At 40.6% G+C, this 25,760-nt stretch overlaps 4 protein-coding genes across 16 annotated transcripts in view; 1 reads left to right on the plus strand and 3 right to left on the minus strand.

Moving 5' to 3' along the window:
* Positions 1–617: 617 nt before the first annotated feature.
* On the plus strand, positions 618–1,547 carry LOC108611178 (sporozoite-associated mosquito saliva protein 1). The gene is made up of 3 exons (XM_018003675.2): positions 618–831; positions 902–1,303; positions 1,385–1,547. The coding sequence occupies exons 1-3, from the start codon at positions 769–771 to the stop codon at positions 1,427–1,429; spliced, it is 510 nt and encodes a 169-aa protein (XP_017859164.1). The 5' UTR covers positions 618–768; the 3' UTR covers positions 1,430–1,547.
* Positions 1,548–1,775: 228 nt separating this feature from the next.
* LOC108611173 (uncharacterized) lies at positions 1,776–20,281 on the minus strand. Of its 11 annotated transcripts, none has more exons than XM_018003659.2 (14): positions 19,728–20,281; positions 12,742–12,937; positions 12,299–12,604; positions 10,910–11,011; positions 10,464–10,568; positions 10,203–10,301; positions 9,884–9,982; positions 9,711–9,809; positions 6,063–9,626; positions 5,858–5,959; positions 5,635–5,727; positions 5,171–5,236; positions 2,999–3,482; positions 2,634–2,776 (listed from the first exon to the last, which is right to left on the minus strand). In XM_018003659.2, the coding sequence occupies exons 2-14, from the start codon at positions 12,851–12,853 to the stop codon at positions 2,770–2,772; spliced, it is 5,238 nt and encodes a 1,745-aa protein (XP_017859148.2). In that variant the 5' UTR covers positions 12,854–12,937; positions 19,728–20,281; the 3' UTR covers positions 2,634–2,769. The 11 variants fall into 11 exon arrangements, with proteins under 11 accessions (XP_089319486.1, XP_017859156.2, XP_017859148.2 ...); XM_018003656.2 differs by lacking the exon at positions 19,728–20,281 and adding an exon at positions 13,002–13,182; XM_018003658.2 differs by lacking the exons at positions 5,635–5,727; positions 19,728–20,281 and adding an exon at positions 13,002–13,182.
* On the minus strand, positions 4,383–5,134 carry LOC149269610 (uncharacterized). The gene is made up of 2 exons (XM_089463361.1): positions 4,935–5,134; positions 4,383–4,869 (listed from the first exon to the last, which is right to left on the minus strand). Exons 1-2 carry the CDS (start codon positions 5,005–5,007, stop codon positions 4,469–4,471), a joined length of 474 nt encoding a protein of 157 aa, XP_089319487.1. The 5' UTR covers positions 5,008–5,134; the 3' UTR covers positions 4,383–4,468.
* Positions 20,282–23,017: 2,736 nt separating the features above from the next.
* The window catches only part of Btk (tyrosine-protein kinase Btk29A), a 62,116-nt gene continuing 59,373 nt past the window's right edge, over positions 23,018–25,760 (minus strand). For all 3 annotated transcript variants that reach the window (XM_018003668.2, XM_018003669.2, XM_018003670.2), the window contains 5 exons: positions 25,572–25,702; positions 25,374–25,502; positions 24,536–25,308; positions 24,329–24,462; positions 23,018–24,265 (listed from right to left, as the gene is read on the minus strand). In XM_018003668.2, coding sequence (XP_017859157.1) covers positions 24,167–24,265; positions 24,329–24,462; positions 24,536–25,308; positions 25,374–25,502; positions 25,572–25,702 — 1,266 coding nt within the window. In that variant the 3' untranslated portion in view covers positions 23,018–24,166. The remainder of the gene's footprint in view (positions 24,266–24,328; positions 24,463–24,535; positions 25,309–25,373; positions 25,503–25,571; positions 25,703–25,760) is intronic.

Below are 25,760 nucleotides of genomic sequence, written 5' to 3' on the forward strand. Positions count from 1 at the left end.
TTTGAAAACTGTGCTAAATAGGTTCAGGGCTATTATATTTACTTTAAAATTTCTTTGATTTTAGATATATACACTGACAGGGTGTATTGGATAATAATACATTTTTTGACAAAGGTCTAAAATTCTCAAAGTAAGCAATACTTGCATAGACAACGGGTCTAACCGTATACAACTCTCAATTTTGACAATAGAAAAATTTTCCGATGGTGAGTCTTGCCAGTAAAAATTTAAATAATATTTAAAAATAAATATTTGTGTTATGTATATATTGTAAGTAAAGTAGATTCTGAAATTAAATTAAAAGAAGCTCTGCTAGTTGCTAGCTATGATTTAAAATGAAATCCCAATTTAGATCGAAAGAAGATAACAACAATATAAATTGTATTTACGCATCAGTTGAAAATGCTCTCTCTATGCTGTATGTAACGTGCCTGCTTATAAATTGTGTTGTATTTCTCGTTTCAATGGGTTTGGCTTAGTAGTGAGGTAATCGCCCAGATCTACATGCATGTCAAATTCCGCTAGGTTACTGTACACAAAATCCAACAATTAAATATGCCAGTTAAATTATAACTATATATATTTCTATACATATATATATAGAGCGAGTTAATGGACCGACTGGCTGTTTAGTTATCAGAGCTGCAATTGAGCTGAACGATCAGCGATCGCCGCAGCCAGGAACCGCTTAATGTGGATTTAATTGCAACTGGAGGCCACATATATATAGGGCCAAAATAAGACCCAATCTGGAAGTCTGTAACAAAAATGTCGAATATTGGGATCTTACTGCTGCTCATCTGCGTGGCCTTTGAGTCAGCTTTCGCCTGTGTAAGTTGCATATAAAGTGAAAAGTGATATACTATATACATATATACATGTATAATAAATATTTCTGTAGAATGGATACAAGGCAAAGATTCTGAAGATGGAAAACTGCGCGGGTGAAGACGCCATCATCAAAGTGGATGAAAATTTCGGCGTTAAGCTGAATAAGAAGTGCGAATTGATTCCGACGGGCTGCGTGATTAACAAGGCATTCAACACCGCTGTGGTTAAGTATAAGGTGCAGAAGGATGGCATTATGATAAAGGAGGGCAAAATGGATATGTGTGCAGCCGCCGATCAGGCGTCTTCTGATGCAAAGGACATGCTCAAGGTATTCGGAGCTCCATCCAGTTGCCCCGTGGTCGAGGAGAAGATCTGCGCCAACGAACATACCGTCGATCTGACCAAATACAAAGCCATGCTGGGCATGGCTCGTGGTCATCTCATAATCGATTCCGAGATTAAGCACGATACTGTGAGTCAAGGAGCTACCCATTATATATGTGCTTATAGCTAACATCCATATCTCTGTCTCTCTCTCTCTCTCTCTCTCCAGGGCAAGTCCTGTTTCCATGCTGAAGTCGAAATTGTGAAGAAGTAGACGCCGAGTCTGCTGAGATCCCAATTTATCCGATATTATATTATGAGTCTTGCAAACTAGCTGTATTTTTCGTTGTAATAAATAAAACATATTGGTAATGGAATGCACAAAAACAAAATCCGAGTATTACTTACCTTTCGGTAAGTTCTGTTATTGTTGCAACTCTTATAAGCTATTGAAAGTTCTTGAACTCTTTTGTGGAGTCTTTTATCAATGAAAACTATCCTTCAGTATATATAGAACGGGTTTTTTTTTCTTTTTTTTTTACTTTTTTATAATTGACTCTGAATAATCAGGTTAATATTGATCAGTTATTATCGTATTTCGAAATAAAAACACTAGAACATAGTATTGGCTAGTTAGTAATACCAGATAAATGTATATATTTGAACATTTTACAACACTTTTTGCTTACATTACATAAAGAATTAAAAAAATATCAAATCTTAATGGTTAGTTTTCCAATTTTCTATTCACAGAGAGCTGAGTTTGCTCATTTGCAACTGAAAGTGAGGAAGATTTTCATCACTCTTGTTTTCCATTAAATAGAGTAGGGGAAGAGAAGATAAAGGAAGGGGGGGGGGGGGGAGGGGCAAGGTTGAGACCATCTTGAGCAGAGCGAGGTGCGAGTCGAGGCTTAATTCAGCAGATGCCCGAAAAGCCAAAGTCACAATCATCTTCCCTCTCTTTCAAGCGACCCAGGTAGGGCGAGTGCTTGATGCCAAAGCTGTAGGAGGGCGTGTGAGAGAGGTTAACCTGAATGATGGAAGGAGGAAAGTATTTAAAGTCAGGCAGAATTGGGATTCAGTGTTAGTTTAGGCTATTTAATTTTGCTATTCGTATTCGATCTGATCTCTAGGCTAGGCGTAATTCCTATCGGGTCGATTCGCTAACAGGCAGTTCATAAAACGATCTGGCAATAGACATTGGGTCGGTCGTCCGCAGAACCTCGAATGCATAATGCCAAAGGATATTGAAGGCGTCGAACGTTTCTCCCAATACTAAGGGCCAGGTCATATCGATATGTATAGATATATGTGCATATATATATATGTATATAACTGCTGAGATCCGCTCCTCAGATCTGGCTTACCTTTTCGGGGCAATGTGCACCTGGACCGGGCTTGTTGTTGTCGGTGATGACGTTGAATTTGCCACGCATCGAATAGACGGGTGGCTTGGACTTGGTGACCGTGTATTCGCCATCATAGTACCCTGGACCGGGCAACACCAGCTTGGGTATCAATGATGGGCGCATGCGTCCGGCCATCGTATATGCTGGGGCTGAACGTATCTGACCCTCCTTGCTGCTGCCCAAGACAGTGGGTATCTTGTAGACATTAGGAGCTGTCGAAGAATGCAGATTCAGTAAATAATTATAATTGAATAGGATGTACTGCGGATTGGCTGATTGTTTTCTGATGGTTATTCAGCTGGTGTTTGAATGGCTTGGTTAGAGAGATGAGCTTGGTTGGTCATTGATGGCGCTGTAAGAGATATAACAAATACGCACAGGAAAGGAACACAGAAAACAGCAAAATGTCCTTGATGTCTCTAGGACTGGGTTACCTGATGATCGTGTGTTGCACGCTGCCCGCCCTCACAGCGTACTTGGTGGTACTCGATTTCGTGAACTGGCCACTGGTCACGATCGCACCGTCCGATTGCACCACCGTCCGTGTGCTTGCCTCTGCACCCTGCGTGGTGCTGGCGTCTGCCGTACCACTGGCAATGACCTGCAGATTGTCGCCTTTGGCATGTGCCTGGACCGAGTGGTGCACAGTGATGGTGCGACTCAATTTCGATTTATCGCCGCCCATGAGCTTTGTTTTGGTTGTCGTTGTGGTTGTTGTTGAATTGATTTTGTCGGTGGTTGGCAGCTTGTGATGCTGGTTGGGTGCAGCGGTGGTGCTGGTGGTTGTCAACTGACCGTTTACATTGTCCAATCGATCGTCATTTACTGAACGCTTCTCAGTGGCTACTGTGTTGGTGGTTGTGGTTGTGGCGGTTGTTGTTGTTGTGGTGGTGGAAGTGCTTGCGGTTGCGTTGCGAACTGTGGTGCAAATTAGAATTAGTTGATTTGTGCCGCCGGTAGCTATGCATCAGATTGTATATATGTATATATATATATATCTGTGTCTATTTGTATGTGTACGTATTATGTACATATACATACATATATCAAAGCAAATGTAGGTATTTGCCCCTGCCATTAAATGCTAATTAAACACTTCAAGTACTTGAACATTACAGTTAACGGTAAACAGAATTTGGTGACCTTTTAAGAATATACATATATATTTATACCCTGAACGCATAGAAAATGGGAAATCAGGGTATAATGGTTTTGGGAAAAAGTATGTAACGGGCAGAAGGAATCATCGCAGACCTCATAAAGTATATATATTCTTGATCAGGACGACGAGCTGAATCGATATAGCCCTGTACGTCTGTCCGTCCATATGAGTGCGTCGATCTCAGAGGTAACAAGAGCTAGAGAGCTGAAATTGGGCATGCATACTCGTGTATAACATACGCAGTACAAGTTTTTCATCTGTTTTCGATACCTCGTCCGATAACTTTTTTATCGAGAATAATCGAAAAATCAACTTTGTTTTTTTCAGCCTAATTTGAACACTTTTAGACCCAAAGACTTCATTTACTGTGTATATACAGTTGATCGATACGAAGATTTTGTAATATACAGATTTTGGATGCAACGCCCCCTTCGCCTCCTAACTGCTAACTGCGCAGTCAGCAGAGCGCGTTGATAATACGTGCGTCTGTATGCATGAGTGCATAAAAGAAGTGCAGAATCAGTAAAATATCAGTTTATAGGGTTCAGGGTATCTCCCAGTCGTGCAGTCTCGACTGGAGCCTTCTTACTTGTTAAGCTCCACTTTTGCACTATTGTAAGAAATATATTAAAAAAAAAAAAACAAAAGACTCAATATAGATATAGCATATAAGCACATGTATGTATATTAATCTGATTATGCGAATTCTCAGCATTTCGAAACACACTTTTTATTTTAATTTTTATTTTGTGGAATTAGCCGATGAGTTGTCAGTTCCATTGGCAGCCATGGTGGGGGCCGTGCTCTTACCTGTAGTAGGTAAAATAATACGACCGGCTGCGTCGGTACTTGACTCTTCGCCGCCATTACCAGCGCCACCAGCAGCTGTGCTGCTATTACTATCAGTTCCATTATTTTCATTTTTTTTGTTTGGGGTATGAATTATCATATGATAAGCGCATTCACGGCGACAATTCTTAAGCGTCTTCCATTCGTTATATTTGTTATAAACTCTGCACTTGGTAAAAACCGGGATACAGTTCATGATGATGCGATGGAACGCATAGAACTTGCGACGTGGACCCATGCAATAGCGTTCGTGTTTGTATTTGTTTTTCACCAAACATGCGAAATTGGGTTTATCTAGACAACAAAATAATCGGTAACTAAACCGGTTTATAGCTACAAATGAGTATAGGTTGACTTACAGCGTGAATTGTCAATGAAATCGAATAAGGATACGATCCATAAGATCAAACAGCAAAATGTCAACCATCTCATTTTACACTCATCTGTCAACTAAATCCCTAGAGAACTGCCAAGCGAAGCTTTGCAATCTTAACAGATAGGGGTTACGAATTGTATTTTAAACTGTCCCAAATTGCAATTACTCGTTTTAATGTCAAGTACTTAAAGTGTCAAAGTGTTTTGATGATACGCTTACCGGGACTAGCCAAACGCCTTTCACGTCTTTGCAATATGCGATCTTCAATGTAAGCGCCTCTAGGTTCTAGTGAGTGCAGAGTTTCATGAATATATACATATATATATATATTTATTATATATATATATAGATATATTGGTATATACATATGGAACATATACAATTATGTGAGGGCCAGCGAACCACGTGTGATGGAAAATAAAGTACAGAAATATGATATATAGAAATAAACATTTAAAATAATACAACAAGAAGTATAAAACTCTAGCTTCGGTTGACCGAAGATAAAACTACCCAAGCAGATATATTTAGAAAATTATTAAAATTGATCGATTGATAATTGGTTCAAAAGCTTAAAGTATAAATTTTATTTCATGGATATATTCTGCAAGGGGCCAAGCCAAAAATTGTTCTTAAGCCAGCACCAAATGGAAGCTAAGTGAAATACAAAGAGCTGCACCTACCTGGAATTGGCGGCATGGGTAAGGTCTTAAGACCAAAGCTGTATGCCGGCGAGCTGTCTAGCTTACATTGCTCTGGATGATAGTGACCGGGAGCTATAGAGCAGGCGTAACAAGATGCCAGACACAAAACATTTATAGATAAACATAACATATAGAGTAAGCGACATGCAAATAGGGGACTTAAGCCTAGACTCGAAAGTAGTTCTATCAAATTGTTCGTTACCGGGTGCATCGGTGGAGACCTTGATCTCAGTTCGAGTGCCGAATGTGTATGCTGGAGAGTGTTGTGTGTTGTTGTGCTTTTCCGGTTCGTATGCAGTGGGTGCTGGAAATTTATCAAGTGATTGATTGATTGATTTGGTAGACATATATGGGTTTCTAATTATTCTCTTGGTTCACATATGACAAATAATTAGCTATTCATTTACCTGGTGTATCACTGACATGTTCCCGTTTGAGCTTCATGCCAAAGGTGAAGGCTGGTGTAGTATCGAGCTGGTAGTTCTCTGGCTTGTAGTCGCAGGGCGCTGGAGTCTGGCTAATATGCTCAATGGTCGTACGACCTGTAATTGTGTAGGCGGGTGTGTGGTCAAGCCGAACTTTTTCAGGAGAATAATCGCATGGCGCTGGATGATGATTTTCCACCTTGGGGTCATATTTGCCACCAAATGTGTAAGCGGGTGTGTGATCCAGTCGAGTCTTCTCCGGCGAATAGTCTCCAGGTGCCGGTGTACCATTTGAGATCTTCACTTCATGCTTGCCAGCTATGGAAAAGGCAGGATTGTGGTCTAGCCGAACTTTCTCTGGGGAATAGGCTCCAGGAGCAGGAGTTTCGCTTGGTTTGTGAAGATCATGGCGGCCAGCAAAGGAGAAGGCGGGAGTATGGTCTAATCTGACTTTTTCAGGGTGGTAATCACCAGGGGCGGGGGTGTGGTTCTCGACCTTGGGATCATTCTTGCCACCAAAGGTATAAGCGGGTGTGTGATCCAATCGGGTTTTCTCTGGTGAGTAATCACCGGGCGCGGGTGTATCATTTGAGATCTTCACTTCATGCTTTCCAGCTATGGAGAAGGCAGGATTGTGGTCTAGCCGAACTTTCTCTGGGGAATAGGCTCCAGGAGCAGGAGTTTCGCTTGGTTTGTGAAGATCATGGCGGCCAGCAAAGGAGAAGGCGGGAGTATGGTCTAGTCTGACTTTTTCAGGGTGGTAATCACCAGGGGCGGGGGTGTGGTTCTCGACCTTGGGATCATTCTTGCCACCAAAGGTATAAGCGGGTGTGTGATCCAATCGGGTTTTCTCTGGTGAGTAATCACCGGGCGCGGGTGTATCATTTGAGATCTTCACTTCATGCTTTCCAGCTATGGAGAAGGCAGGATTGTGGTCTAGCCGAACTTTCTCTGGGGAATAGGCTCCAGGAGCAGGAGTTTCGCTTGGTTTGTGAAGATCATGGCGGCCAGCAAAGGAGAAGGCGGGAGTATGGTCTAGTCTGACTTTTTCAGGGTGGTAATCACCAGGGGCGGGGGTGTGGTTCTCGACCTTGGGATCATTCTTGCCACCAAAGGTATAAGCGGGTGTGTGATCCAATCGGGTTTTCTCTGGTGAGTAATCACCGGGCGCGGGTGTATCATTTGAGATCTTCACTTCATGCTTGCCAGCTATGGAGAAGGCAGGATTGTGGTCTAGCCGAACTTTCTCTGGGGAATAGGATCCAGGAGCAGGAGTTTCGCTTGGTTTGTGAAGATCATGGCGGCCAGCAAAGGAGAAGGCGGGATTATGGTCTAGTCTGACTTTTTCAGGGTGGTAATCACCAGGGGCGGGGGTGTGGTTCTCGACCTTGGGATCATTCTTGCCACCAAAGGTATAAGCGGGTGTGTGATCCAATCGGGTTTTCTCTGGTGAGTAATCACCGGGCGCCGGTGTATCATTTGGGACCTTCACCTCATGCTTTCCAGCTATGGAGAAGGCAGGATTGTGATCCTGCCGGACTTTTTCGGGAGAGTACGCTCCAGGAGCAGGAGTATCGCTTGGTTTATGAAGATCATGGCGGCCAGCAAAGGAGAAGGCGGGATTATGGTCTAGTCTGACTTTTTCAGGGTGGTAATCACCAGGGGCGGGGGTGTGGTTCTCGACCTTGGGATCATTCTTGCCACCAAAGGTATAAGCGGGTGTGTGATCCAATCGGGTTTTCTCTGGTGAGTAATCACCGGGCGCGGGTGTATCATTTGTGACCTTCACTTCATGCTTTCCAGCTATGGAGAAGGCAGGATTGTGATCCTGACGGACTTTTTCGGGAGAGTACGCTCCAGGAGCAGGAGTATCGCTTGGTTTGTGAAGATCATGGCGGCCAGCAAAGGAAAAGGCGGGATTATGGTCTAGTCTGACTTTTTCAGGGTGGTAATCACCAGGGGCGGGGGTGTGGTTCTCGACCTTGGGATCATTCTTGCCACCAAAGGTATAAGCGGGTGTGTGATCCAATCGGGTTTTCTCTGGTGAGTAATCACCGGGCGCGGGTGTATCATTTGAGATCTTCACTTCATGCTTTCCAGCTATGGAGAAGGCAGGATTGTGATCCTGACGGACTTTTTCGGGAGAGTACGCTCCAGGAGCAGGAGTGTCGCTTGGTTTGTGAAGATCATGGCGGCCGGCAAAGGAGAAGGCGGGAGTATGGTCTAATCTGACTTTTTCAGGGTGGTAATCACCAGGGGCAGGGGTGTGGTTCTCGACCTTGGGATCATTCTTGCCACCAAAGGTATAAGCGGGTGTGTGATCTAATCGGGTTTTCTCTGGTGAGTAATCACCGGGCGCCGGTGTATCATTTGTGACCTTCACTTCATGCTTTCCCGCTATGGAGAAGGCAGGATTGTGATCCTGACGGACTTTTTCGGGAGAGTACGCTCCAGGAGCAGGAGTATCGCTTGGTTTGTGAAGATCATGGCGGCCAGCAAAGGAGAAGGCGGGAGTATGGTCTAGTCTGACTTTTTCAGGGTGGTAATCACCAGGGGCGGGGGTGTGGTTCTCGACCTTGGGATCATTCTTGCCACCAAAGGTATAAGCGGGTGTGTGATCCAATCGGGCTTTCTCTGGTGAGTAATCACCGGGCGCGGGTGTATCATTTGAGATCTTCACTTCATGCTTGCCAGCTATGGAGAAGGCAGGATTGTGGTCTAGCCGAACTTTCTCTGGGGAATAGGATCCAGGAGCAGGAGTTTCGCTTGGTTTGTGAAGATCATGGCGGCCAGCAAAGGAGAAGGCGGGATTATGGTCTAGTCTGACTTTTTCAGGGTGGTAATCACCAGGGGCGGGGGTGTGGTTCTCGACCTTGGGATCATTCTTGCCACCAAAGGTATAAGCGGGTGTGTGATCCAATCGGGTTTTCTCTGGTGAGTAATCACCGGGCGCGGGTGTTTCATTTGAGATCTTCACCTCATGCTTTCCAGCTATGGAGAAGGCAGGATTGTGATCCTGACGGACTTTTTCGGGAGAGTACGCTCCAGGAGCAGGAGTATCACTTTGCTTGTGAAGATCATGACGGCCGGCAAAGGAGAAAGCGGGACTGTGGTCCAGTCGAACCTTTTCTGTCTCATAGGCACAAGGTGCTGGTGTTTCGCTAGTCTTCGGTGTTTCGTGCCGCCCGGCAAATGAATAAGCAGGATTATGATCGTGCCGTACTTTTTCAGGACTGTAGTCGCCTGGTGCTGGAGTTGTGTTTTCAATGTGCTGCTCATGCTTACCAGCGAAACTAAACGCTGGCGTGTGGTCGCTGCGATATTTTTCCGGGGCATACGAGCCTGGCGCTGGGGTAGTGCTAACGGATTTCAATTCATGTCGGCCAGAGAGTGTGTAGGCTGGCGCATTGTCCAAGCGCACTTTCTCCGGCTGATAGGTGCCGGGTGCAGGTGTATCTTGTGACTTGCTGACCTGGACACGTTGACCAAAGCTAAAGGCAGGAGTTTTACCAAGGACGCATTTTTCTGGCTCGTATGCGCCGGGTGCTGAAATACAGATGGTTGTATTCAATTAGTTGGTGATAAATGTATGAACAGAATGCTGCAAGTGAATGGATCAAAGCGACTTACCTGGCGTAGCATCCACAACATCGTGATTAGATTTACCGGCAATACTAAAAGCGGGTGCTGAATACAATTTTGACTTTTCTGGACTGTACGTACCAGGTGCTAGCAAATAATATATATTATTTAATTTCGATCAGATCAAGACTATATACATAGCTCAAATGTGAATAGCCCACCTGGAGAATCGTTGTGCTGAATGTGCTTCGTCTTCAGACCAAAACTATAGGCGGGTGTATGATCTAGAACTGTTTGCTCGGGTTTGTAAGTACCGGGTGCTGCAAATTGTATTAGGTGAGTTCGATAAGCAAACGAAACTAAATGAACGAATTATATTCATTGTACTGGAAGATCAAGTCTGAATTGATACATTGTCTTAACTGATAAGACGTAGCTAAATACTAATTCAAGTGCAAATCTAAGCGTACATTGCGAAAGCAAGTTCATATTTTTCTCTTCTTTGTTTATTTTTTAATTTGTTGTTAATTATCTACAAACCTGGCGTGTAGTCAGGCCGCAGCTCATGATGTTTGATGCCAAAACTGAACTCTGGTGTCTTGCTGAGTTTCACCTTCTCGGGGGAATAGGCGCCAGGTGCTGTGGGATAGACATATAGATATTACAAACCAAGGCGCGTAACTTATACGTAATGCTGTGGTAAGTTCTAAAGCGAAATTTCTAACTAGAGTACTACGAGTGCCTCATTTTGCTGGACTGGGCTGGGTTGGGGTTGGGGTTAGGGCGACAACAACATATTACCTGGTGTATGCTGATCGTGCTGGATTTTAGTTCGTCTACCAAATGTGAAACGTGGCGAATTCTTTCTTGATTGCGTGACCTTTTCAGGACAATAGCTATTTGGCGCTGTTAGTGTTAATAAAACAAAATAATTTTGGTACGGATAACGATATTTTATTTGTTTAGGCTATGCAACGAAATGCAACTAGTGACGGGTTATACTGCAAAAAACGGAACTAAATAAGGTTAGGAGTTACATGTTACGAGTTACGAGTGTTGCAAAGTGCCTAACAGACTAAAAGGAATCTATTCCACACCAAGAAAAAGTAGTGACAGAGAGGTAAAAGTATGGAGACTACACAGAAAGATAAGGAGAGAGAGAGAAAGAGAGATTGAGCACATGCAAGAGAGATTCGTGTTATTGCAACTGGGTTAACAGCTCAATGTTAGCCAGTTAGTTGTGTTACCTGGATTGTTAACTAGGTAAACGTTAACCTTAATGCGAAAGGAATATCGAGGCGCACGCGGCTTAATGACATCAAGCGGCACCACTTGATAATGGTTGGGACCTAAATTACCATTGGTTTTGACAGTCGGTGGTTGGTTCAAATTAATCAAAGAAGAAAAATGTTTCCATTAAAATTAAGATCAAATTAAGAAAAAAATAGAAATAGAATAATCAAAAATTAAACATAGAACACAAAATACAACAGATACTACGGGAAAACTATGTGGCTATAATACAACAAAGAGCTTCATAAACAATAAAGTAGCGAAAGGCAGAGACAGTGCCTCGAGTGATTAAAAGGTACGTACCTATTACTAACTAAAATCCCCAAAAATATATTTAATGAACAAAAATATGTTGATGCTCTGTATAAACATAAATATTAAAAAATAAAAATAAAAAATAAACATATGTATATATTATACACATAAAAAGCAAATTTTAAAAGAGCAAAATGTACCGATAAGCAATACTTTTTTTATGATTTAAAATAAATTAAATTACAGGTTGGATTGGATTTGTTAATCTTTATACACACTATAAATACAAAAGAAAACTTTACATATTTTCTGGAAAGTGTTTGACTATCAAAAGTGTTTGACTATTAGGTAAATTAGATCGATTTGATACATCCATACCACAAGTTATGTTTTTATACCATTTACAAAGAGAAAAAATCTATAAAGACATAACTTAAAATAATAACTAAATTTTTTGATTTATAATTTATGTTTTTCTCTAAAACAAAAACCATCAACAAACTAGAAAATCTTGGGCTTTGATATACATGTGACAATTGCTTAAAGAACAATGCTACTAAAGAGAGAGAAAGAGAGAGAAAGAGAGAGAGAGAGAATGAGACTACTTAAAAGAGAGCAAGAAGAATATTCTAATATGAAGCAGGCAACTATAGCTACGTGACTACAGAGTAACACAGATACGGCGAGAGGCAATACAAAACAGAGAGAGAGAGAGAGAGTGAAAGAGTGTAAGTGAGAGAGAGAGAGAGAGAGAGAGAGAGAGATTGCTCTCAAATGCAGCGATTACTTACGCGCTGCTGAGATGATTCTTTCAATGGAATTATTATTATTATATTGGATATGATTTCTTATATATGTACAACATGGATTGGATGCGTCTGCCTCCAGATGTTACTTGATGCTTGATGATGCCTCTGCAACTCCATTTAGTCCATTAGCGTTAATGATGCGCATGCAAGCAAACCATTGACCAAAAACCATTCAAACAACCAACAAGAACACCAAAGCACAAACAACCAACAAACTCTTGAACACTGTTCGGGATTGCGGGACTGCGGGACCCGGAACCTGGGACCGTTGCGACTTACCCGGTATCAGCTGGTACTTGGTATGAGGCGGCCTCTTGCCGAATGTGTATTTGGGCGTGGCATCGATGACGGCCTTCGATGCATTCATCACGTCATATTCGCCGGGGCCCGGATTAACAAAACGCGTCAGCTCCTTGGGACGACTTTGAAGTGTGGCTGCATGAGGGCACTCCTTGCCTCTGGGCACCATGCCCGACACATTGTACTGGGCGGGGCCGGGACCCGTCGTTTCGTCCTTGGTGGCCGCCTTATGGCCAAAGGAATATGCCGGTGCGCCCTTCTTCTTGGAGTCTGGCACTTTGCTGCCTACAGGACCAGAGAGAAAGAGAGAGTGAGAGAGAGAGTGAGAGAGAGAGAGAGAGTGAGAGTGAGAGAGAGTGAGAGAGGGAGAGGAAGGTGCATCAGTCACTACTGATCAAGTTTAGCCTCTACCAACAACTCACCAATCAGCGTGGGTAGCTGCACAATAGCCGGTCCCGGATTGCTTGTCTCCGCCGCAATTCGACGCGTACGCACGGTGGGCGTCCAGGGTCGCTGCTCGATATTGCCAGCCATGGTGAGCGTACGTATTATCCGCAGCGGTGCACAAGGACCCGTAATCTTCGGCTTCTTATATCTGTACTTGCTACGAAAGCCAACCTGCAACAAGAATTGCAAATATGTTGAGTACTCCAATTACTTTCAATTGCATTCTGTTCCGCACAGTTTTATTCATGTTGTTGCAGTTCTTGGCGCACAATCAGGTGTCTCTGTAGACGATTCAGTTTAAAATTTTTTGCCTTAGCAATTGAAAAATTTAACGAAAAATATAAACACAAACTTGAGTTTTAGTGTTGTTTTGCTTTGAAGTAAACACAAAAGAGAAAAGAACGAAACTCTAGTAACCTCATAAACCAAATGCTTAAATTAACATCAAATCAATGACGTAAAATCCATATCGTCCATAAACTCAAGACAAACAGGCGTGCAATAATTGAGTGTGCTCGACTAGTAAATACCCTGACATGAGTGTGTGATGGAACAATCAGATTTTTTAAGTGAAACACGAAAGTCTGGGTTTTTTACGTTCCCTGTAAGCAACATCTTCAGCAAAATGTAGAGCAAGGCCCAGCTACTTTTGGCCAACAACCCAAAATTATGAATCAATAAGAATTTCGTACCTGTTCATTTGTTTCGTTTTATCCAATTATTTTGCATAAGTACAGGGTACAAGGCAAGGGATCCCAAAACATTGCAACATGAGCGATTTATTTGTTTCGAATTTTCTGGGCCAGCAGAGGGCAAAGCAGAATTTCGGCTTGGGGTTGCCTGTGGATTTGCTTGCTCACGCCAAGACAAACAATCAAAGACAACGAAATGGACAAAAAGTCTGGGTTTGCGGTAGGCTCTTCAACCCGTGTGACCTTCTTTCGGCAAGAGTTGGCTGCCGGCAGGCGCGAAAGCCAATACCTGATGTCTGATTGCTTTGCGCCGTGTCAGCGCTGCTCAGCTGAACTCTGCGCTCTAGTGACAGGCGGCGACGTCGCAATGTAATCGATACTAGGCGATGACGACCTGAATTGGCTTTACTAGCGATTAGCTAACGCAATTGAACGTCAGCAGAAACAGAAACAGAAACAGCAACAGAGGCCGCTAGGCCTTCCACTCCCACTCCCACTCCCAGTAGTCACTCGGTCGCCTGGTCAACACCGTCACAGGCAACAAGGTTGCGCCTCCAAAAAGTATGCAAAGTGCTAATGTTGCCCATTTGGCGCATGTGGGGCCAACAAAACGATTACTTTTAATGACTTATGGAGCGACAATTGCATGCCACGAAAACGGTTGCTGCACATTCGAGTGGAGCGCGTGAGGTGGCTAATTGAAAATATTGAAGGTTCGTGTCGAGTAAGGTAGCTAGGCAGCAGGAGCACTGGGAATTCAATTAGAAAGCAAATCTTAAGCCTTAGATGTCAGTCGGCACGACTTAACACGAGATGGTACGATAAAATACGATATTATTATTACTGAGCACTACTTTACACGAGCAAGTGGAGGTAGAGGAGGGTTTGGAAACGACTCGAGAAAAGGGGACCCGATCCTAGTCCAACAGACCCGAGCTAATCGGCATTTGACTCAGAGTAGACAAGAGCTAACAAGAGAAAACACGATGTGCGTAGACACGAGGGCCCGACTTTACTCGAGAAGATAAGAGTAAACACGCGTGAGTACAAGAAAACACGAATTATTAAATGTGGACACTACTCTCCGTGAGCAGATGAGAGTAGACACGAAAAGTCACGATCTATAATAATATTATTACAATGCGCGCGACTTTAAGTGACAAAGTATTAGTAGGCACGAGTGTGCACGATTATTATTTCCCGTTGGAATTACTTTAAAAGAGCAGGACTCCACCAAGTCACAATAAATTGGCCCAAGTTGGAAAACGTCTCGCCTTAATGCATCAATATTACGCTTATGATCGTCTGCTCACGCGCTCATCTCTAGGCGCTGCTACGGTAACTAATACCAAGACTCAGACCAAGTCTAAGTAGCTGTAGTTGTGGCTGTGGCTGTGGCAGTGGCAGCCAAAGCGTGCAACTTCTTTGACCGTGAAATCAACAGCTCGACTCTATGTAAATATAGTTGGGCCAATTTCTGGGTGGGCGTGGCACTAAAGTAACTGCCAGTCAGCAATGAATGACAGAGGGAGCTGGAGAGGGGCCGAGGATTGGCTGGCTTTTATATAAAGCAAAGCTGTTCAAATTGAGGCTAAAAAGTGGGCGTGTTTGCGCCTCGCGACCTCGCACGCAATTGAAACATGTTCATTTTCGGTTGGCTTTTGCTTGATTATATGTGTACATATATACGTACACTATATATATGTATATATATATGTATGGCATGGCCATATGCGCCACTTTAGAACCAAGAGAATCTTACATCATCGACGAGTCTGCACCCACGCGCGGATGCAACACCATAGATCAATCAAAGCTGCCTACACCATATATGGCATGGCCTATGCTCGACTGTTCGCTCTGATGAATCAGCTTCTGTGTCTGACTGTCGGCAGACATTTGCGTGGCAATGTCTCAATGTTGCCTGCCAACAACTTATTAATCTTAATTTGTTTGTGGCCCAAAATCACAAGCCAACTTAGTCGCATTTAATCAAATTAATCAACTGCACATGCAATGCTTGGCCAACCAGCAGGAATACACTGTGAAAAATTAGTTTTAGAAAGACTTGAACAAAATTTGTTAGAATTAATTTGAATAGCTATAATTCACAATGATTTTTAAACATTTATATAATGAGCATTTATTCGTGAGTTTAATTTGAGTTGGCATAGTTGCGTGGTAAGACATTCGCAAGGTAAACGAGCGGTCTCAGGTTCAAATCCAAATCAAAATAGAATTTAAAAAAAAATTTTTTTTATATACATTTTTTTTTTTTTTCAATAAAAAATATGTATACTGTTTAATTAATTTTTATTTTAAATTAATATTATTTTATTTTATTTTATTTATATATATATATATATATATTTTTTTATCTATAATCATTGTTTTATTCCAATCTTATATCTCATATTTCGATTTTGCCTGCTTCAGCTACGAATTTCTCGCAGTGTAGCACGTGCATTTGACGGCAAGATTGGTCACCTGCGACCAGGTGCTCCACAACAAATTCTAGATGGTGCTGCTGATAGTGTATCAGCAGCCAGAGAGGTGGTCAGGTCAGCAACCGGTTCGCTTGCCAATTGAGCGCATTGAAATTGATTGGAATTGAGTGCACGCCCACATTTACCGATCCCCCCATGCCCCCTGCCACCTCTTAACGCTCTTCCTCCAGAGCGGCTCAATTTATTCGTGTGACGATGGCAGCAGCAGAAGCCTGTCAGGCGGCTATTTTCGTTGCATGACACTATGCTAATGTTACGAAGATCTTGATAGATGATGCCAACTTTGAACTCGCACTTTTTTGCGCACTCACACACACACGCACACACACTTTGCATGAGTGCCAATAATAACAGCTAAGTAATACAATAGCCAAACAAAACCTGGCACACGTCACCATCAATTTATGATATCAACTAACCAGAGAATAAAGCACAAAAATTTTACTTTGGCTTGCCGAAAACTTAACACCCTATATATGAGCCATAGCGGTATTTATATTTAAGATTTGAAAATATATTATAAGCAAGACCAACTTTGGCTATAGGAATTCACAGCTTTTTCTTATAAGCTGCTCATTTCATTAAAGATCTCTTTCAGATCCAGTTGATCTACTGAGCACAATTCAATCTTGACTTGACATGAGCTCAGCTAATCCACAGAGAACTTGCTCACCTTCTGACTATATTAAAAGCTCAACAGCTGCTGAATGGAGAGCAACGAGACTTGCTCTGAGGGCTAGATGAAAGCTGATATAGGTACGAGCCATTGTTAAGCGAGATTTGCGAGCTCAGAGAGGAAATGGATTTTGTTCCAGATAGAAATAAATGATTTTCAAAACAGCTGTATCAACCTCATTTCACACAATTTCTATGTGCATATATTTTGGCAAATATTCAAAAATTCTCAAGCTCAACGGTTAAGCCAAGCATTTAGCGGAACTTGCAGAAGAAAAAAAAAAAGAAATAAAAACCTTGTTGCCTCCGGGAAAGTAAAAACAATAAACAGTTCTTCTTCTTATATAGAAACTCTCAATTAACAGCATACCCTCACTCATCTGATCACACGTTGGGTATACACAATCATTAATTTCAGTTGAAAGCTGACAAGCAATTAAATGCCGTAGATATATTTCAATGCAGATTTTCGTTTTTATTAATTTTTCTATTGTTGGCCACTTAAAGGCAAAAACTCGACTCTGACATGACCCGAAATAGACTCTGTCAGCTTTGATTTTATAATAAATAATAACTTTTTGTTGCGCTTATTCACAATGGGCACGTTTCACGCTCTCCAAATTGCCAAAATAAAAATGGCATAAAATGAAATGATATAAAATGAGCTCATTTTCCAGCGTTTAGAGACAACTTTTACGCCCAAATATGAGCAGATATATTGTCTGACGACTAGTCTGACTTGGCCATTTCCTTTAGCCCACATTGAGTTGCCCAAAAAGCTGCTCGAGCGCCAAATGGGTCGCCAGACGGCGCCCACACACGTAACTGCGTTTTGTCTCTCAATCGAAATTATCTTTATTTTTTGGTTACAAATGTTACGATGCCTCTATCTCGCTCTCTACCTGTCTCTTTTGGTATTTGGCCAGTTAGTGGTACAACAACAGCTATCGCAACAATCAACATGTTTAATTAACAGCAAAACACGCCGCAAGCCGAAGCCGAAGCCGAAGCCAAAAAAAGACAACACCGGCAACAAATAGAAATATCAACAAGAAAAGCAATTAGCTGCAGCAAGCCAGCCATTAAATACCCTGTAATTAAGGCTATAGTTGGACAGATTATTGAAGACGAAGAACGCTTCTATAATTAAAATCGATCATTTGTAGTACTTTAAATAAATATGTTTATATAAACTTTAATAGTGATCATAATACTAAAAACTCAGTTCCTAGGCGCCGCCTCTATTATCGCTTTGGACAGTTGCTTAACAAGCCAATTTTCCATAAGTATTTTCACTGCTATAAAAAACTTCAATTGTAACGGGTTTCATATACTTTAGGAACTATGGAAGTCATATCATATACCTATATCCCTATATAGCCGATATGATCTATTTCGAAGTACGTGCCTTCTGCTATTAAAGCAGCATCTGACCCAAGTTTCCATAAAATAGCTGTACAGAGAACCGAGCTCCGATAGGTATATGATATATTTTACTTAAGTGATACGATCAATTTTATTATATGTGTAGTCTGTTATCAAAAGCAACATCTGCTCCAAGTTTAAAAAAGATAGCTTTACTAGGATCTCAGTTCCGATAGGTAACATTCTAACTACATATGTGCTAGTTATACGATTAAATCAGTTGCCTTCTGCTAGCAAAACCAACATCTGTCCAAAGTTTCACAAGGATAGCTGCTCAGCTCAGATAGGTCTAAGATCGGAGCGTTACATATTTAGTCCAAAAAGCGGTACTACCCATCTGCTCATTACAACAACGATCATAACAAGTTGGTTGCCAAAAGTGTTTAGACCAAATGAAGACAAAAAGCGCAAACTGATAAAAAGAATACACAATAACAAACTGACGTCAGCTACCTAAGTTTGTGTGTGTGTCTGTGTGTGTGTGAACTAGTTTGTTCTCAAAATCTAATTAGAATTGGGAAACGTGTTTTTTTTTTTTTTTATTTCTTGAAAGCAGCGAACAGAACTCTGCCAAGTGAAAGCTGGAAAACAACTCCTGAGTGAGCCAAAAACACTTGAATTCCTGCCAAGATCTATGGGCCGATGAGATCCGCTATTACATTTGTTAAACACCAGCTTAAATGATTATTGTAATTGGTAAACACCTTTTTTCGTGTCGTTTTGCAAAATTTATGACTTGGGCTCTTGGGAACAGAGCTCTGACTAATAGTTGACTTATTTTTGCCTGAGTTTTGCCTGCTATATCATTTAATAAATATTTATTTTATGCATTTACAAAGCAACAAACATATTCATAATTTATGTGTTGGTTTTTTGTATACCCTATACAAAAATTTGACATGTAGAATATATGGAAATATCACGAATTAATGCAACAGATGGAAAATGGTGGCTCATTCCATAATATTTATACACCCAATCAGCTTAGCTACAAGGCAAAGCTAGCTGCTCTCTACAGAGTATTCAGCAGTCGTGCTTTCTCCTAATTTTCCTTTCCGATTTTTTGTTGATTTTGCTTCCAGGTTTTTCTACTTCTCTTTTAACTTTGGTAATTTAATTTTTGTTCGCGTTATGGTTGTTATTGTTGTTCAGCTCCCATAATCAGTGGCTTTGAAAAAAGAGTTGGAAATAGACGCAAAGTCGACCGGTTTGCGCTTTGATAGAGCTGATGTCATAGGGCTTGATAAACCGCTGAGCAGCCGTGAAAAAGTGCTGAAAGGCTTCCTCGTTGTTGCCACTTGTGGCACCAGGCCGTGTGACATCAATACGACGATTGACAAAACAACGGCATAGGCAAACGCACAGCTGTTCGAGGGGCGTGCCGTTGGCTGGGGCGGAGCCATTGCCACAAAATGCCAATACAGATAGACACAATCGAGCCGACGTGCAACATGCCTCCTGCCGCAACGTTCAGTCAGTCAATGAACTTTTAGGTCAGGATAAGCAAGCAGGCGACACGCAATGCCAATAATCACACAATTGCACACAGTCACAGACAGAGTCACAGTCACAGTCACAGTCAAAGTCATAGTCACGGTGATAGTCACACTCACAGTCACAGTCAAAGTCATAGAATAGATATAACCATGACGCTTCACTTACCCACAGGCTTTAGTCTGCGCCTCCGTTGTCTGTTTCAACTTTCAACTTTTTCAACTTTGTTTTGCACAATAAAAAACTTTCAGTTAGCGCCGGGCTAACCGTTTCAAAGGCAAACAGTCCTTGTTGCTTTTACCGCCTGTGCGGCAGGACTTTCAAAACATCTGCGTTAGACGTTGCCAAAAAAGCACAACAGCAACAACAGCAACAACAGCAGCTGCAGCAACACAATGCGAGCGATTTCAATTTGTGGGTGAGCTGGGGCTGACTGCGAACTGGGGGAACTTAACTGGGGGACGAGGGGAGTATTTTGTTTTCGTTGTTCGGTGATCGTTAATTGAGTTAAAGTAACAGCTGTCGCACTGTTCGTGCGCACGGTAAATTGAAATACTAGAAATTGCCAAAAATCTAATAAATTACGATTCAACTTTTTCGTTTTGTTTTCTATTTATGTTCGTAAATCGTTTTTCTTGAATTAAATATGAATTGCTTTTATATCTTTGTTTTCAAATGTAACGCACTCGAGCGCTGCTGTATACAAACTGAGCGCCAAAGTTGAATTCGCTTGCCTTTTTGGTTTGAGCAGCAGCGGAAATAACAGCAGCTGTAATGATGGCACAAATAACAGCAAGAACAGCTACAATGTAAACTTTAACAGCGACAGCTTGTGGCTGGCGGCTGTAGAAGCAGCTAGCATGCAAGCAATAACAGCGTCAGCTTTAACAGCAAGAGCAGCTCTACTGTAAGCAATAACAGCGGCAGCTTGAACTGCAGATATAACAGCAAGCAATCATGTGAGCAATAACAGTGGCTGTTTAAAAAACATTTATGTTGCCATATGTTAATTTTCAGTTAGATTATTTACTAATAGCAGCAAAGACAACAGGAAATTTCATAAAACTTCTCATAATATAATCCTAAATGCCAATACAAGCGTATTTATATTTATATTTTTAAGAACTTTGAGTTTAACATACAATTTTTAGAATTTAATAACAACGTTTGCAAACAAATGCAACTATTGAAGCTATTTTGCAAATTTTTGTCAATAGTAACACACTGTTAAAAGACACACACTTAATCGTGATAGTAACAGCTATAGCCAATTATACATACATATTGGCTATTAAGCTTTACAGTGTAGCTGTTACATAACAGCAGCCTTAACAGCTATCCTAACAGCTGCAATTCAACCTGCTCTGCGTTGGCGCCTTGCAGAGCATCGACAGTTCATGGACTTCTCTTCGGCCACTTCTTAACGGTTTTATTTTGATTCAATTACTTTAACCTTCGCCGCAAATTCTGGCTTTTTACGTTTTCAACTGGAAATTGACATAGTGCGATTCGCCCACGTTTCCTTAGCGAACTGTGAATTGTTTAATGGCTCATTGAATTGCGATAAGTTCGTTTAGGTTTTACTCAGCAGCCCAGCCGTTTATGGCGCTTCAGCAATGCCGCCTCTTATTGTTGTTATATAATCATCATCATTCTTACTGTTGCGGTCATACACACATGCACACACAGATTCAGACGGACAACCTTCACCCACACATGCGGCAAATGGAGCGTAAACCCAAAACCATATAAGATCATTTTTCGCTATTCTCGATATAGATGCTCAGTTTGCAATGTAATTAGTTTCAGTGAGCAATTTTATTGGGTTTTCGCATATTTTCATCTCTAAATATTTTAAGCCTGTATAGCGGTAATCGATTGCACCTAACTGAAAGCATTTTCTATGCAAACGCTTTGGCAATTTAAACTGAACTGATAATCTTCACACAATCAGATGTAAACAAATTGATTTTCTTTTTTATAATATTAGATGTTATTTTAATTATCAACATCTGTTGATTCAGTTAGTTGATTCATTTACACTGGCCATCAAAATAAATAGACAGAATAATTAGTCAAGTGAACAGACTACTTGATTGATGCTAAAGTCAAGTCGATAAGATTCCACCCAAGGTTTCCATAGAAACGTTGACCTTCAGTTTTCCAGATTTTCCTTTAAGGTTTACCGCGACACACTATTGATTCGAGCCAATATTGAGGAAATATTTCTGTTTTATATAATTCATTTAAGTATACTAAACAAAATTTAATGTACGACTTTATATGATAGAGCCTACTTTCGGGAGTTAAAATAGAGTAAAACAGTTTATTGTGTATACAATAAATACATTTTCATGCATATTTAGGATCATTTATTTTCATATTCTTTTATTTTTATTAAGTAGCAATATCACGTTGATGACTTTTCCGGTTTTCGTGGGCTTACGATATTAATAGCGATAGATGTGGATTTATGTAAGACGGTATATATATATCAATGAAGCGGCGTATTAATATAGGTATTCTATACGTATTATTGAGAATGTGTGTGTATATATATAGGTCGATATATATCGTAGGAGTTAGGTCTGCTTAAAACCCCAGCAAATAAACAGGAAATCGTTTGGCTTATGGACGTACAACTTATAACTTTATGAGTTTATCTATATATAGCTAGAATGCATATTAATGCTATGTCTACTATAGATATAGTGTAATTGTATATATAGTATATACTACTATATATATATACATATAGTTGGTTGTTATGGAGCTTACAAGCTATTCATATAAACGCATGTCTAAGACTAAGCATTGCTATCAAAATTGTATCAAAATTTCTATAAAACGTATTCCATTTTATCTGTTATGTACGAATATACACATATCTTCAATAAATATTCTTCTTCGTTTTTTGTTTATGTTTTAATTTTTAGCTGATTTGATTTCTGGCTGTATTTGCATTTGATTTCTTTGGTGTTCAATTTGCAGTGACATTTATCGTTATCGAATTCAATATCTATATATAAATATTTTATTTTTTATAAGTCTTGTGTTTTCAGTTGCTTTCGGTTTGGTTCAGTTATTACTCTTTAATGGAATCGGGTTGCTTGGCTCGCAAATATATTTTGGCTGTGAAACCGAATTCAAGTGCATACAGTTCTGGCCCATTGTAGTCGAGGGCTTTTGCATATATTGTTATTGTATTGTTTTTCTTGTTGTTGTTTATGTCTTGTGAGTACAATGAGCATGTGCTGAAAGTGGAACAAGAAGAATGCGATGCAAAAGAAGCAAAATAAAAATGATATATTCCTATAGGCCAATTATTCATATTATTATTCTAGCTACGAAAGATATTATAGTTTAGAAGCTCAATCCTATTCCATCTCAATATTTATGTTCAATCTAGAAAAGAAAAAATTAAAATGTACTTCAAAAAACAAAAAAAGTTGCAAAAATAATATTTTCATAATACATTTATTTTTATATTTTTCTTTTCGTATTTGTGGCTTAGGTGAGCATTAAAAATTAATTAAGTAAAACTTTTCATAAAATTAGATAAAATATATATAAAGAAATATATATAAATGTGTATATATTCGTCGCAGAGCATATTATGTTTTAAAAAATTAAGAATCCATTTAAAATTTAAAGCATATGTATGTCTATATGCTAAAAAAAAGGCAAAGTGATAATAATAATGTGTTTAAAAATAAAAAGAGATTTGCGATGCATACAAATCGCAAAATATAATGTTTAAATAATAAATCACAAAACTTAAGCTACGCACGTAAAATTCTAAGCTATCAAATATGCCGCAATTGTTGTTGTAGTAGTAGCAGACGTTGTTGTTGTTCTGTTCTCCAACTCTTCTTCTCCTCAACTAACGCTTAAATATTAATTTTACGCTTAATCAGTTTTCTTAGATTCATTTTTTGCAATATTATTTTTGTTTTTAACTACGTAAACTTACTTTATAAAAAGCACAATTATATTTATGTATTATATGCCTAAACACATTTGCGTAGTATCGTATATTGTATGTCTGCATACATAAATATATTTATATATATAGATCGTATATTTGTTATGAAATGTATCAAAAATTTGACTATTAACTAAAGTTTACTATAATCCAAATATAGTTATTAATTTTAGTTTTCTTTTGTTTTGCTTTCTGCTTTTTTTTATGCCAGTTATTTGCGCTCTTTAACCATGCACGTACATATACACACTTCTATTTCGATTTATATAAACATAATGATATCATTTGCTCAGCTTTATAGCTCTCTCAATCCATTATAAATAATATAATAATTATGAATAATCATTTAGCTTTCGTTCATACATACATATATATATTAAGTAAAAACTATGTACGGTCTCAAACTTAATTTGCTTGAGTTGTTACTTAATTTTATGCCATCATATCATTTCATATCGTATATATATATATTTATGTATATATATATATATATATATATATATATATCGTATATAGTAAGCTTTATCTCTTTATAGTTAATATTTAGTTAAATGTTGATGTTGGTTTTGCTAATCAGTGCGTGATCCCAGACGTTGATCCATTGTCTCCCCATTCGATTCACTTAGTCGGTCAGCGTTTGGGCCACAAGTGCCAATTGGTCTTTGAGCACACGGAATGAGGGACGCTCCTCGGGGCCATGCGACCAGCATTTCTTCATGACCTATAAAAGAATTGAGAAGCGATTATATATACTACATATAAATACTATTTTGTATATACTTACTTCGTATATCTCCTTGGCACACGACTTTGGTTTCTCTAGTATAATGCCGCGCTGCACACGCTCCACAACTTCGGTGTTCTTTAGGCGGCCATAGGGCATTTTGCCACATGTGAAGATCTCCCACATGAGAACACCTACAGAAATCGAAGACAAGTATTAAAATAGTATTTCTTGACCCACTCAATCAGTTCTGCCAGTAACACTCACCATAGGCCCACACATCACTTTTGGATGAGAAGCGCGTGTAGTTGAGCACCTCGGGCGGTGCCCATTTGATGGGGAACTTTGTGCCGCCGGAGCTGGTGTATTGGTCGTCCAGCACGTAGCGGGCGAGTCCAAAATCGGCCACTTTCACAACATTCTCGGAGCCCACAAGGCAATTGCGTGCTGCCAGATCGCGATGGATATAGTTGTGACGCTCCAGATAGGCCATGCCCTTGCTGACTTGTATGCACATGTCCAGCAGGAGGCCCATGTTGCCAATTAGCGTATTCTCGTGCCGGCGCAAATAGTTGAGCAGCGAACCATGCTTCATGTATTCGGTGACAATATAGATGGGACGATGTTTCGAGCAGACACCGTAGAGCTGTACGAGATTCGGATGCTGCAGCTTGGTCATCACCTTGGCCTCCTCGATGAAATCATCTTCGGACATGGTGCCCTCCTTCATCATCTTGACCGCTGTGTCGATTGAACCACGCCATTTGCCGCGACGCACAACACCAAACTGACCCGAGCCCAGCTCCTCCATCAGCATCAGCTCCATGGGATGGATTTCCCATTTGTCATGGGATAAGCCCGCTGTTGGTGGCACTGGACGATCGCATGGCGACGACTTTAGTCTGCACGCCAAACCACCCGAATTATGGCGATGATAGTTTATCAGATCCGGTATAGTCTCGCAGCAGTGCTTCTCGCTCAGATAATATTCGCCGCGGGCGTTCTGTTTGATGTGATAGTGCTTGACATGCGATTGGGGACTGCAATGCAAGTTAGTATTCAAATTAGTATTGATGGTAAATCAAGGTCTATCTGGAGCACTCACACTTTGGTATGCAGCGATAAAGTATAGAGACCCTTGGTCGATGACTTGCGCACCACAAAGCAACCCTCCTTGTCGCCCTGCTTGAGCAGCGATTCGGCACGTTGTCGCGACATGTCGCCCACATACCATCTGCAAGAGTTAGGATCACCATTCAGTTATATATAATACTATATCGATTCTATATTTAGCAGATCTTACTCATAACGCTCTAGACCCAATAGCGCTTTGGGCTTCACATAATTGCTGGGTATGTAGCCGACATTGCCAAGGGCATCTTTCACCTTCCACCAATGTTCCTGTGAGTCGTCAATGACCTCATATTCCGCATTCTAGAATTGGATTTATATTTTCAATAACTATAACGTATTACATTATTGAAGTTATGGA

This window comes from Drosophila arizonae, chromosome 3 (genome assembly GCF_054131065.1).
Source record: "Drosophila arizonae isolate 15081-1271.41 chromosome 3, UAZ_ARI_1.0, whole genome shotgun sequence".
Classification (NCBI taxonomy): Eukaryota; Metazoa; Arthropoda; class Insecta; order Diptera; family Drosophilidae; genus Drosophila; species Drosophila arizonae.

Excerpts from the sequence above, each read along its gene's own strand:
- LOC108611178 (XM_018003675.2), top strand. The coding sequence starts at position 769 with ATGTCGAATATTGGGATCTTACTGCTGCTCATCTGCGTGGCCTTTGAG. Across the intron at positions 832-901 it reads TTGAGTCAGCTTTCGCCTGT|AATGGATACAAGGCAAAGAT; the intron begins GTAAGTTGCATA and ends ATATTTCTGTAG. Across the intron at positions 1,304-1,384 it reads CCGAGATTAAGCACGATACT|GGCAAGTCCTGTTTCCATGC; the intron begins GTGAGTCAAGGA and ends CTCTCTCTCCAG.
- LOC149269610 (XM_089463361.1), bottom strand. The coding sequence starts at position 5,007 with ATGAGATGGTTGACATTTTGCTGTTTGATCTTATGGATCGTATCCTTA. Across the intron at positions 4,870-4,934 it reads TTTCATTGACAATTCACGCT|ATAAACCCAATTTCGCATGT; the intron begins GTAAGTCAACCT and ends TTTGTTGTCTAG.
- LOC108611173 (XM_018003656.2), bottom strand. Across the intron at positions 10,569-10,909 it reads TTACCTAGTTAACAATCCAG|CGCCAAATAGCTATTGTCCT; the intron begins GTAACACAACTA and ends TAACACTAACAG. Across the intron at positions 9,810-9,883 it reads TCAGCACAACGATTCTCCAG|CACCTGGTACGTACAGTCCA; the intron begins GTGGGCTATTCA and ends ATTATTTGCTAG.